This window comes from Suricata suricatta, chromosome 8 (assembly GCF_006229205.1).
Source record: "Suricata suricatta isolate VVHF042 chromosome 8, meerkat_22Aug2017_6uvM2_HiC, whole genome shotgun sequence".
Lineage (NCBI taxonomy): Eukaryota > Metazoa > Chordata > Mammalia > Carnivora > Herpestidae > Suricata > Suricata suricatta.
This window is the reverse complement of record NC_043707.1, coordinates 4,306,787-4,321,006: the sequence shown is the minus strand read 5'-3', so window position 1 is coordinate 4,321,006 and position 14,220 is coordinate 4,306,787. Positions and strand designations below refer to the sequence as shown.

General features: G+C 47.0%; 1 protein-coding gene across 1 annotated transcript in view; it reads right to left on the bottom strand.

Annotated features, from left to right (window-relative positions):
• Nucleotides 1–3,595: 3,595 nt before the first annotated feature.
• Nucleotides 3,596–14,220, bottom strand: part of LOC115300045 — a 277,103-nt gene continuing 266,478 nt past the window's right edge. Inside the window, exons 2-3 of the mRNA XM_029949629.1 lie at nucleotides 4,116–4,175; nucleotides 3,596–3,703 (exon numbers count right to left, since the gene is read on the bottom strand). Coding sequence (XP_029805489.1) covers nucleotides 3,596–3,703; nucleotides 4,116–4,175 — 168 coding nt within the window. The remainder of the gene's footprint in view (nucleotides 3,704–4,115; nucleotides 4,176–14,220) is intronic.

Sequence of the window (14,220 nt, the reverse complement as noted above, 5' to 3'; positions counted from 1 at the left end):
ATAGAGGTTATTAAATAACAGCTCTGGAATGAAGGAGAACAAAGTAGAAATTTGGACTCTGAGACTTAGGTGTACCAGGTCTCCAGTATAATCAAGAGCAAGAAAAGAGTGTTTGTGTTCTTCATGCTGGAGCAGGGTCACCTCCATCCATTTTAGGACACATTCACTCTAGAGTGAACCCCAGAATGGAGTGTAAATCTGCAAGTTTCTCACTCAGCCTCATTTTCCAAGTGCCTCCCATCATGTGACAACATGCCTACAAATGACCCCAGTACTTACAGACAGGAATATGGGAAGCCTCCAGCATGTCACCCCAACAACATGTCATCTGATACCTAAGCAAAGACTTCAATTTGTTCTAGTATTCAAAGAAAGCCTGCCTTAGATGTACCAAGAGGCAGAAAGGCCACCAACCTGGCAGCTTCTAGTTACCTTTTACAGGTAACTCTGACCAGGTCTAATTTCCACCTTCCCTGCTGACTCCAGCATCGTCCCCACATCTCAGATGTTCCCAGAAACGTACCCTGCACCATTAAACAGAACCCGGTGGCCGTGGTGCAACTCAGCCTGGGAAACAGTCAAATCCAGAAGGAGTCCCAGATACACTATGAGACTCTGACCAAGACACACACCTGAGCCTGTTCTTCCCCTGGGGAAATGGGGCTAGGGACAGTTCTTCCTTGGGTGGGCTGTCCCAGTATAAGTGAGATAATGCATTTGAAATACTCGGCACCATGCCAGGTACCTTGTAGGTGCCCAATAACGCTATCATTATTATTATGTCCTGGATTCTGGGTACAAGTGAGTCATATCTGCTGTATCCAAGAAAGGCCCTTTCTGGAGCCTTTCCCAACTGGAAAGCTGGAGAGCAGAACTGGGGGAGCTATGTGGCAACACAGGGTAGGGCGGTGAGTAGAAATGGAGGCAAGGTGCCAAAGCCTGAGGCTTTCTGGCCCCTGGGGCAGCCAAGGACAAGAAAGTCTGTCTCCAGGAACTGATTCAGTCTTGTGAGCCTGATTTTCACACTTCCAAGGAGACTGCAGCATTTCTATGACAACTAAGAATAAAACTTTAATAAAATCTCCTCAGCTGCTCTGAGCATCTCACTTAACAACCCAAGACTCACTGCTTAATTTTATAAAGTCACTACCAATATTATTATTACTACTACTACCATCAAGGAAAATAACCACTCACTGTAAAAAATATATAAGTAAAATGAAGAGTCCAAAGGAAAATGTGAAACCACCAATTCAGTTGAATTTCCCATCTGCCTTTCTGATACCTCTCTCTGCATTCAGAGAAAGGGAGATATATGAATATAATTGCACATAATTGGAATCATATGATATATGCTGTATTTCTCACTCAACAATATGTCATGAGCATCTTTCCAACTCCATAAACATAAATCCTCACTACAAAATTCTAGCAGCAGCTTGGATTGGACTTTATGGATGCATGTAATTTACTTAAACAATTCCTTATTGATGTATATTGAAGCTGTATTTTTATTATTTTTTGCTAATACAATCATCAACAAATATACAAACACAGCTTCTTACACTCATACATTCACCCCCAAGGTGTAAATTCCTAGAAGTGTGATTACTGCATCAAAGACTAAACGTGTTTTAAGCTTTGAAACATGAGATAGAATCATTGGTCACCACATGTTGCCATGACTCCAAGTCACAAAAATGATTGCACATTAGGCTGGAAGGCTGATCCATGAAGTCCAGCCAGAAGGACCTGCACTGGCAGCACTGTGAAGGTCAGAGGTATGGTAGAAGGGGGTGGGTTACAGTTGCTGACCTCAGCAGACCTCTAAAATTCCTCAGCTTCCAGTGGAGAAACAAACAGGAGAGCATCTTTTCTTCCCGGGGAGAGAACCCACCAGCCTTAATGAGGTGAGGCTCAGGGCCAGTGAATGTCCAACCCAATCCAACAAAGCTGAAAATCTAGGTGGTGCTCCTCTGAGATCCTGGCAAATGGCAAGATCTCAGCCACCTTTGGTCCTATTGTGAGCAATGAGCATTGAAGTGGGGGGGGGGGTCTCCCCATGTTTCCATCTTTCTCTTTAAAAGTCCCTGCAAAGCATAACCAGCTTCAAGACTGGTGAGTCACTTCCCTGTTCCATGCTTCATTTTCTCACCTGCAAGATGGGTTTGGTTTATTTATGTTTTCTTTTCACAGACTTGGGGTGAGGTTACAAGAATCCTGTGTGCAACTACAGCACACATTTATTTCTAAGGTGATGACAAGTGTGGTAGGCAGCCTCCGAAATGGCCAGCGAGGCCTCCTCTGGGCACCCGCATTCGTGTGCAGCCCCGTAACAATCTCATCGCGGATGTTTGCGTGAAGAACAGAATACAGCAGAGGTGACAGCACGTGCCCTCTGAGCATAGGTCATAAAAGGTGTCACGGACCCTGCCTTGCTCTATTCCTCCTCGAGAGCCGTGGCATGCGGACACTCAGGCACCTCTGTGGAAGTCACCACAGGAGGAGCTGAAGGCACCCACAGCAGCAACATAAGCACGCTGTTCCGGAAATGTACCCTCCAGCCCCACTCACGCCGGAGGATGATGACGATGCCAGTTCTTTAGAGACCCTGAGCCAGAAGCAAGCACCTAAGCCATGCCCACATTCCTGACCCAGAAAAGGCGAGATAGTGGTTGTCCTTTTAAACCACTAAGATCCAGGGTACTTTTCTAAACACACTTTTCGTGAGCTATTAGTCGTGTCCCCATCGGCACAGTGGGGACACTGCCGCACAGACTTGATGTGGAGTTATGGACACCGACACAGTGGGACAGAGAGGGAGTCCAGCCTGTGGCACCTTGGGCATAGTCTCTACTTCGCCGGAGTTTGGTTTCCTCACCCACAAAATGAAGACAGAAAGAGCACTTACCTGATGGGTCACTGAGGGCCCTGAATCAGCACAGAGACAAAACACTTGGTCACAGGCAAAGTGGGACAAGAAAGCCAGCTGGGTGGTGGTCCTTTCTCATCACCCTTCCTCTTCTTCCTCCTCCACTGGGCATCACAGCTGAACACTTCTTTCAGGTGATCCAGCAATGAGTTTATTATAAAAACCCAGCCTCCAAAGTCATTTTGGGGGAGCAGACACAAGCCAAGAAGGGGGTCCCTTGAGTGCCTAGTTGCAGCAAGGACCAGCACAGGCTGCAGCAGAAGTCGGGGGCGGGGGGCACACCGAACACAGACCACACACGGGTCACTGAACATCTTTTGATTAAAACTAACTTACTCTCGGCCATGCTCTAATCACCGCCACGAAGTCTGGCCATATCTACATTGTCACTGCCTCCAAACTTAGTCCATACTCTTTTCTAAGTCAACTCATGTCTTTAAAACTTATTTTCAAAAGAAATTTCACGTCACTACCATGAATGGAAAGCCAGCATCATTCGCCGTGGAGAGACCCATCGTGACTAATACAAAGCAACAACAAAGGTCTATGCGCCCCTTTCAATCACCTCATGGTCGCCAGCGACACATAAACACAACACAGTTCCATTCCACACCTCAGAGTTCTCACACCCCAGAGAGGATGAGCAGGAGTGTTTGGGGAACTTCAAGGGCAGGGAGTGTCCCCGACCTGGTAGCCGGGATGACATGTGGCAGGGGCACAGGAATCCACACCTGGCACCTTCCTCAGTCCTGCATCCCAGGGGCCCAAAACCTGTACCACGACGTGGGGATTCGAGGCCCTCACGAGATTCCTGTATTCACCATGGTGACAGTCCTTCCATTGTCTGTCTCCACATCAAGAAGCAAAGAAACCAGCCATGGCGCCTCTACCGGTGGCTGTTGCCCCAGACCTGTCCCCCAGGTGGGTCTGGCTCTTCCCTGAGGGGAGAACTCAGCTTACATATCATGAAACCCAGGCTGAGACTCTGGCCCCAGCAGCTTCCTAATAGAAATTCTGTGAGTGTCTGGGAACATTTATCCCCCTCAAACCCAGTTACTTCTCCAGCAAGATCAGTTTCAGGTAAAAACCAGTCCTGGTGATTGATGACGGAGACCACGGAGGCCAAAAAGGATGCAAAAGCGGCTTCTAAATCTAATCCATTCAGCAAAACGCTTCTACTTACTGAGTCTTGAGGACTGATCCTGGCACCGGAGAGGAGGGCTGAGCTCTCACATTTGTGGTCCTGGCAGAAACAGAAACAGAGACGGGGGGACCCACATTGAAGATGAAATTCCAATTTGCAGTAGCGCAGTTGCACATGACCCCCAGACCCTCACCACTTTCAGTCAGAGTACTTGCTTTCTCTTCCCAACCCCCTCCTGGGGGGGGTGGTGTCTAGACCTGTCCTGCCCACTGGGCACCCAGGACCAGTGTGAGCTGAAAGGCGCTCTAAGTATATATTACCTGCTGGATTTTGAAGACACTAGTGGAAAAAAGTAAAATGATTGTAAAATGTCTCATTAATATTAACATCTCATTAATATTCCTATATTGGTTACATGTTAAAATGATATTTAATAGCATATTAAAATAAAGTGTGTTGTATTTAAATACATAAATATATTATGAATAGTTAAAATAAACTGTATCATTACAATTAATTTCATCTGTTTCTTTTTACTTTTTAATGTGGCTACTAGAAAATTTTATTTTATTTTATTTTTATTTTTTTGCTACTAGAAAATTTTAAATTGCATGTGTAGCTCTCTTGACATCTCTGTTAGGCAGCACTGGCTCTAGATCCTTCTCGGAGGGTGGATACTCCAGCCTGGCCTGAGGGCGCCCCCAGCTGCCCCGAGACTGGTCCCGGGGGACCTACCACTGCCTCAGCCCCACCCCCAGCAATGCTCCTTTCCCGGAGCACCTGCACTGCTGTGTGCCTAGTGCTCTTCCTGGACCTTGCTCTTCCACCCTCACCAGGGTTTCGGAAGCAGGTCTCCGGCCCAGCCCCATGTTACAGGCACAGAAGCACAACGAGGCTGAGAACCTGTCCGGAGTACCTGGGCAGGGGTGCGGCAGACCCAGGTGTGAGGGCATGGATTTTCTCCATGCCGTCGGATTTTTCCCGGCACCTTTACCTGCTCCTGGTGAGCACAGCACACGGGGGCTAGGAGCACATATTGCAGTCTGCCGCCATCCAACCCTGGGGCATTGCCCCACCTCCCAAGTGGCAGCAGGGGCCTCAAGCTCCAAATTGTTGTTAACTGCAAGTCAGTGGGGTTGGACCTGGAGTCACCTCTTAAACCTCCTGGGCAGAGAGAAAGGTGTGTGTGCATTCATGCACGAGTGAGGGAGACAGACATACAGACAGAGATCAAAAGGGACAGAGGAAGAAAGGCAGGAAGAGAGAGGGAAGCAGCTGTCTACTCTCCCGCACTGGCCACAAGTTACTCAAATCCAAGCAAGAAGTTCTGTAAACAGTTCACTCACACCGACAGGACAAACACTTCTCAATATTTCCCTTTATTACAGTTTTGCCACAGACTTCAGTCATGGAAAAATCTAGCAACCAGAAGATCAAAACTGTGCTTGGACCCCTCCTCCCTCTGCATGGAGGATGGTCTCCATGCCACCCACCCACTACTGAAACGATTAATGAATTCAGGGAGGGAGGGAAGGAAGGATTTAAGCACAAATCATGCACTGCCCCCCCCCCCGCACCCCCTCCCCCACCCTACCTCCCAGCAACTGCCTAAAGCAGCAGGCTGAGAGGGGAGAGAAGGAGGAAGATGTTGCCAAAAGCATAATTTTGCAGACAGATGCACTAATTCTCCTTTGACAAATGTCTATGGTCTGAAAATGGCTGTTTTTTCTTTCTTGCCGCTTGGCCCCATTTTATGTATGAGCCAGCTAGAAGCTACGCTTGAGTGGAATTCAAGCCTATAACAGATCTCACCCAACAGACAGGGTCCAAGTGTTACAAATCCCCTGGGGTCTGTGCCGTCCATGACTGGTGACCTGTGCCCTGCCTGCTTCCAGCCGCTCCAGGGATGCACACACCTGCCCCGAGCAGCCCAAACACAGACTCTCTGTCAGGAAGGGACCAAGACACATGGAGATGGTCTCTGGCGTCCAGCGGTCCAGAGCACTTGTATTCGAGGCCAGTCTTGGCTCCATAGCAACCATTACTACGGGAAGGTGAAGTGTGGCTGGAGCCGGATCTGAGCCTTCCAGAGGAGCTGACCAGAAGAAAGAAGGGATGCCCAGGTGAGCTGTTCCTGACACAGAGAAGAGAGCCCCCAGGCCTGGAAAGAGACCCTTACACTCAAGCAGGATCTTACCTGGGAACCCTGTCACCGAGGAACTCATATCCAGCTCCCCCCTCTAGAGTCTTGTCTCCTTCTCTTGGTCCCTCTGCACTTCCCAACCCACCCCCCGCCCCCACCAGCCAGCGGCCAGATCCCCAACTTAGCAGATGATCCTTCCTGGTGGTATTTGCACCTCACGTTAATTAGTCTAGAGCCTCCACCCCTAGGACGCGGGGATGGCACCAACTCAGTCCGCTCTCCTCAGAAGATTTTTCTGATACCTGCAGACCCTTTCACACCCTGTAACTGTGCACGCCCCCATACTGACTGGCAGCCCCCACTCTTTTACCACAAGCCCTGTGTTAGCCTCAACCAAGTAGCAGACTACACCCAGTTCTCTGTGCCTGTTTCCATCCTCTACCTTAAAAATGGTGACAAGCATGTGTGTGGGTTTTAAGCCAGAAGCAGACAAGAGAGAATCTCTCTCCAACAGAGGGGAGGCAGGAGGGCTGTCTGACATTGTTCTAGTTTCCAGAAAGCCTCACTTGTCTCTTTGAGTCCTGATAATCAACTTCTGTATCTTTTCACTTAAGCTGGTCCATGCTAATGAAAATCTTTCTCTCCCCCCATTCCCAGATCACTGACTAGGACCCTAAGCAACCCACAGTTGCTACACACCTCTTTTCCCTTTGTCCCAAATGCAGCGGACCCCTTCCCCAGGTCTCATCCCTGCCCTTGGAAGTCCAGTATTCTGCCCTTAGAATTCACGCCCTCTTGTGTCTTGGTTTGCAGATTTTAAAAGCTGGGACACAGATCACCAACACTGAGGACTGAGCCAGTTTAAACAATGACCAAGCAAGAGAGCCCCACAGGCCATTTGGCATCACTCTCTAGAAGTTTTGGCATGAACTGGCGTCAGCTCCCAAAGAGCATAACAGACAGCATTTGAATGTGACACTCTTTGCATAAAAATGACTTCTAAAGGGTTTATTCTTCAGATAAACAGAAGGCCAAGACCACTGCCACTGGACAGAAGTTGTGCTGTGGTTTGGAGTCATGGTGGGTTCCCAGAGACGGAGCCAGTAAGACCTGTAGGGACCCCAGGTGAGAGACAGGTGGGGTCCGTTTTCTAAATGCCTGCCAGGCCCATGGTACCAAACATGTTCTGACAACACAAGTGTGACGCTCCTGGATAAGTGAACGCTGGGAGACAGAGGGCAGGCTGAGAAGCCAACGAGGCCAGAACCCGGCCCCTAGGTGATCCCAGACTACAGGCATCTCCACCACACCGTGGAGGCTGCATTTGTCCAGGCAAAAAATCAGAATAACTCGTCGATGGATGAACCAACTAGAGGACCTGACGTCATCAAATCACGTAGATTTTTATCATCTCAGAGAGAAGATCTTTCTAATTATGACCTAAACCCAAAAGCCATAGGAAAATGAATAAAAATTTCAAATACAGTTTTTGTGTGAAAAAAAAATAAGACCATAAAGTATAAGACAAAGGACAAGATAAAAAAAATTATAATTCATTGAACAAAGACATAGTTTCCATTTCTTGGAAGTTCTGCTATGAAATGTCTGCACATGTGGAAAATGGCCAATGCCAAGGATATGCACTGAAGCATTTCTTTTTAATTACAAAATATTGGGAGCAACATAAATTTCTATTTCTCAGAGACCAACTACATCAGTTTTGGTGCATCCAGAAAACCTCAGTAAAGATAATGAGGCAGCTTGATATGGAATGATAGAGAAAAGCAGTAAAATGCAGAGTGCTTCATAGAGTATGCTACAATCTGTTCTTTGTTTTTAAGATTATAAGCATATATAGTGTATGCACTGAGGTCTCTAGAAGATAGATAAGAAACTGGTAAAAATAAATGGCTAATTTTGGAGATAGGAGCGAGTTGGCTGAGCAGAATGGAATAGTAGGGAAGTCGGGATTTTACACTTCTGACTCTTGTAGATGCTAGGCATGTATCTTTGATGAACAACTTTTTATTCTACCTTAAAATTTTTATTTTATTTTGCAAAGAAAATAATTTAGTAGAATAATATGCGGCAATACTAGCAGAACCCTTTGGTTAGGGATTCATTTCTTGACATTTTCTGGGGAAAAAAAATTAAGCTCACATCATGGAAATGATTTGGGATTGCTTTGGAGGCCACGAGCCCTGCGTGGTACTCCGAATGCAGACATGATGGCTTTAGTGGGGAGGTGGGGCATATTTTAAGGGCCTTTACTGAGAAGTTGAAGCATGTGACACACACTTGCCCCCGTGTTCACAGGGCAGGCAGTGCCAATGGAGCACTGAGTTCTCCTGCTGAGCCAGGAGCAGGAGATGCAGTCTAAGAACCGATCCCAACACAATCAGAAATGCCACCTATCCATGTATACCGGCCGAAATCAAATCCCATCCCTCGGTAGGAGAGCCACATGGCAAAGCCCAGAAATCTGGTAGCAGAGTCTACTCACATGGTGCCTCAGCTGCTCCACTTGGTCCTACATAGAAAGTTTACATCACCAGCCTCCCAATGCCACCAGGGCTTGCTAGTGCCCAGCAGGGAGGCAAGGGGGCAGCCAATTTCCCAAGGCCCATCTTCTAAAAATGTCATCTGGGCCCTACCTGATACGCCCCAGATCAGAGAGTCCTTTTGAGAAAATGCCAGTTAACCTTCAGCAAGGCACTCGGCTCCCTCATTTCCCCCAACTTAGAAAACTCCGTGTAAATGTCAGATTAAGCTCTTCAGTCCTCTGCTTTTAAAATGAGAGATAAAATTTAGCTCCCTATTCCCAGATGTTAAAATCTCTGTTTCTCCCCAGGGCAAAGAAATCAATGTGAGTAAGCTCTGTATTTTTTTTTTCCCCTTGGAACACGACCACTTCCAGCAATTTATTTGACTGACTATTCCTTCTATTACCATGTAAATTGTTTCAGACTGCAGGAAAAAAAAAGTATTAATCTCCTCTCAGTAAGTCATAAAATAAAGAAATCAATTTCAAGGTCAATTTAGCCCAAATAACACCTGCTGCCCTTTTTTGTAACATGCAGACTTCTCTGAAACACTAGGCTGTTGTCTAAGGCATCAATATGCAGCCACGGAAAACTGAGTTTCACATCACTCAGGGCAGCACCACGAGAGACCCTAGCCCTGTAGCCTAAAGGCACAGAGAATGGATTTGGAAAAGATGGGGTTAACAGGTTCAGCAAAATGACCCTCTGCAGGCCAAGGCAGGAAAGTAGAAAGAGAGCCAGAATAGGAGTCAGGTACAGTTCGGTTCAAGGCAAGAGTCTGGCTGATTTGCTGTGTGACTCTGGGGAAGTTACTTAACCTCCCTGAGCCTCACTCAGAGTCTGCAGCTGTGAAATAAGTGAAATGAGGAGGGCTGATCTTACAGGACTCTTTGATCCAGTCTGTTGTAGACGTCGTCAAAGTGTAGACACCCTGGACTAAGTGGCTAAGTTTATGTAGCTGCTCTTTATCAAGAGATAGTCTAGGGGCACCTGGGTGGCTCAGTCGGTTAAGGGGCTGAGTTTGGCTCAAGTCATGATCTCACGGCGGGAAGGCTCATGAGTTCGAGCCCCGTGTCATGCTCTGTGCTGACAGCTCAGAGCCTGGAGCCTGCTTCTGATTCTGTGTCTCCCTCTCTCTCTGCCCCTCCCCTGCTCATGCTCAGTCTCTCTCTGTCTCTCAAAAATAAATAAAGTTAAAAAAAAAGAGGGGCACAGGCTGGCGTGACAGTTTGGAAGACAGGGGCTGGAGTCTGACCACCAGGGTCTGAACCAGCTTTCTTCCACTGTGAGCCACAGGACTTCGGACAAGACACTTCATTCCCAGTCTCAGAGTTCCTTTTTCCAAAAGAGGGAAGTAATGACATCGCCTGTTTCTAGAAACAGGCAACTACCATCTTCAACTAATGGACAAGTAAACTGGTCTCAGGAAGATTAAATGACTCACCTAAGGCTTAGAAGAGAAGGCAGTTCCAGGTCTGAATGCCGGAATGCCCGCCTCCAAACCACTGCGCCACCCCCTAGACCACACTGCTTCCCAGTTTCTCTGGCCCCATGGTGGAGAAGGCATCACACAAACCCGGGAGCCTCAGGCAGGAGGCTGTAGCACACACGAAACTTTCTCTCACAAACCCTGTGAGTGAACAGAGCATTTCCACTGCATGTTCCCATTCTCCCCACCAACCCACAAACCCGTCCGTGAAGAGGTCACAGAATGGGGCCAGCAGCTTCCCACTGGCAGACCAGGACCCAGGAGACTGGGGAGGTCCATCGTCTGGACCTCTCTCATCGGGAGTCCACTGTTTCTCCCCATCCTGCCCCAAAGAACCAGCCCTGGCCTCACCTGACCTACGTCCTCATGCAGTGTTCAGTTCCAGCTTTATCCAGGTGGCCCCAAGCGGTCCTCTCTCCATTTCTGCAAAAGCTAACTTGATTCCTTCCTGTCCACCCAATCTGCTCCCAAGCTGTACTGTCCTACCTGTGAGATGCATCCCCAGTGCCCATGCCTGAACTTAGATACTTTCTCTGCAGTGACTTCCACCAAAGCCTCCCTAACCCCATTCTTTCTCCTCCCCTCCTGTATTCTTAAACATACTTCTAGTCTCCCATGTCATTGAACGCTGGCACAGTGGTGCCCAATGTTTATGTGGGGATGCAGCAAGGACTATGGCCCTTAGACAGACCACTTGGTCATGGAGACACTAAGCAGATGCTATCTGGCAATGCTAAGCTTGATGCAGCTACAGAGGAGATGCTTCGACCTCCTAAAATAGGCCAGAAGAGCAAAGCTACAGTTAATTAAGCATTTACTGTATGCTTCAAGGTAGGATCACACAGAGAGAAAGTGGCAGAAGCTGCAAAGGGCTTAGCCCCTGGGCCATAGTTCCTACTCACTTTTTAACAGTTTTATTGGGATAAAATTCATGTAACATATAGTTCATTTAAAGTGTACAATTCAGTGCTTTTTACAGTATTCACAGATAGGTGCAACTGTTACCAGACGCATTTTGAGAATATTTCGTCACCTAAAAAAATCCCACTTCATCATCACCCTCTACCACTCCATACCCCACTCTAGCCTGAGATGACCATTAATCATCGACTATCTCTAACAATTTTCCGATTCTGGACATTTCATATAAACGTTCTCATACAAGATGCGGTCTTTTCTGACTGGCATAACATTGTCAAGGTTGACGCAAACTGTAACATAAATAAGAACTTTGTGCCTTTTAATGGCCAATAAATACTACATTGTACAGCTAAACCACATTTTGTTTATCCACAGATCCGGTGATGGGCATTTGGGCGGCTTCTGCCTCTGGCCGTTATGAGTAACGGCGTTACCAACACTTGTGCGTGCAGCTGTGGGCGAACGTATGTTTTCTATTCTCACAAGTGCACACCCAGGAGTATGTAGGAACAGAGGGACTGTGGGCCCTACAGGAACTCTATGCTGAATTGTTCAAGGACAACAGCACATGGTTTCCCACAGCATCCGCACCATCTTACATCCCCACCAGCAGTGTGTGAGGGTCCCAGTTTCTCCGTATTCTCATCAACACTGATAACCCATGTTTTTTATTCCAGTCCCTCTAGTGGGTGTAAAGTGGAACTGGACTGTGATTTTGATTTGCATTTCCCTGATGACTAATAGGGTCCAGCATCTTTTCATGTGCTTGTGGGTCATGTGTATATCTTCCTTGGATAATTGTCTTTCCAGATCCTTTGCCCATTTTTAAACTGGGTTGTCTTTTAGTAATTGAGCTGTAAGAGTTCTTTATATATCACAGGCACAAATGCCTCATGGGATGTATCATTTGCAAATATCTTCTCCCATTGTTTAGGCTGTGTGGTCACTTTGTGTCTTATACTAACGTGGCTCAGTCACGTCGGTTACAGATAAGCAACCAGTGGGCACGTCACACATCCTGTTTTCTCTCCTAGCTCCTGCGGGGGTAAGACTGGGATACATGTTTTGAGGGCCTCTATTTAACCCAGACAACACACAAACAGAAAATGCCAAGACCTGATACCGCACAAATCAAGTCAGAGGTGAAGCAAGTCTGGAGGTGAAGCAAAAGCTCTGAAGCTCTGATAATTCTTAAGTCTCCCCAGATGATAATGTACAGGTAGGCTGTGAGCCAGTGGTCTAGGCCCTGAGTAAATGCTGTCTTTGTCCTGGAGGGGGCTGTCTTTTGAGTCAAGGTCAGCGCATCGGGCAGCAGGACATCTGCAAGTAGTAGTGCCAGATTCCCTGCCATGACATCCTGTAGCCGTCATTTACCACGGCAGCTCCTAGACCTCTAAGTGCTGTCTCCAAAGAAAGGAAGGTAAATCAAGGCCTAGGAAATTCACAAAAAAAAAAATAGCTAAGTGCATGGATCTAGGATGATGTCTACAAAGTTTAAAAACCTGAAAGAGAGCCAAAAAGGTAGAAATAATCCAAATGTCCATCAAGAGATCAGTGGATAGACAAAATGTGGTCTATCCATGTGGTAGAATAGGATTCAGCCATAAAAAGAAATGAGGTTCTGATTCATGCTGCAATGCAGGTGAACCTTGAAAACAAACTAAGTGAAATAAGCCAGATATAAAAGGTCTCATATTGTACTATCCCACTAGCTTAAAGTCTGTAGAGACAGAAAGTAAACTAATGGTTTCAAGGGGCTAGGAAGAGGAGAGGGTAGGGAGTAATGATGTTAATTTGGCCCCAGTTTTTTTTAGAAAACCAAATAAACCCCAACCAACCCAAACCTCTTAACCCCTTTTTCAGTGACTTGACCCTATCTTGCTTCAAACAAAAATAAATATATGAAACCAAAGACTTCGATATACGTGTGAACCATCAAGAGAAGCTGCCTCCTCTATTCATCTCAAAAGCCATTAAAATTAATAGAGTCTGTATCAGGAATGTCTAATAGAGTTCCCAATTCACTGAATCAAGAAACAAGCATGAACTGTGGTCCCCCCCCAACACAATGAGAATTTCATCCTCATGTTGTGAGTGAGGTGCAGTTAACTATGGCCTCCAGCCCATCCATGGGACACAGATGGTGTGCAACACCCAAGGGTAACTGCCACTTGGGAGGGAGCAGCCCACCTAGCCTCTCTGCCATGTGAGGGGATAGTTTTGAAAGTAAAAGCTGGAAAGGGATGGTAAAAACCACTCTGGGAGAGAAATAGCACTGCACCACTGTGCCCTTGCAAACAAACTCAAAGCACGAAAAATGTCCATTTGCACACAGGCAACAATGTCTGAGAGAGATGGAATGAGACGAGGGGAGGCAGGATGCACAGAAGTCTCTGCAAAAATGCAAGGAGATGCACATGGAGATAAAGGAGGGCATTAGTGATGCACGATGGAACGCAGACATTTTTCTGGCTCGAGATGCTGAACACGGCACTCAAGTTTTTCCAAGGACGAGAACAGCATGGGGCTGGTGAAGGAGACACGGGTTACTGCAGGAGCTTCGGCAAGATGAAGTCGGGGAGAATGGCAAAACAAGTGAAGTGTTAAATAAATACTTCCTGAATGGAATCACAAGGGAGAACACTAAAATTAGGATGTCTGACAAGGGCTTTTTATCCAATCTGCTCAGGATTTCTTCGGGGTTCCTGAGAGAGGAGTTGTCAGTGACCCACGTGACACCGTGGGCCATTTATGCAGAAATGAGATAGCTGAAGCATGGAGCCCTGGGCAGGCTGATTAGAGGGATGTGGACCAAACTCAACAGAACCAGAAATGCCTACGGCAGCCCCCAAAGAATTCTGGAATAAGTATCTGCGATGAAAGAGGGCATCAGCCAGAGAATCACTACACTGCACAGGCTAAGCGTGTGGGTTCTAGATTCAGGCAAAACAAGCACTGGAGATCCTGCTGTATCTTTTAGTAAATGCATGACCTTGAACAACTCATTCCACCTCTCTGAGCCTTGGCTTTCTCATCTGTAGAATGGGG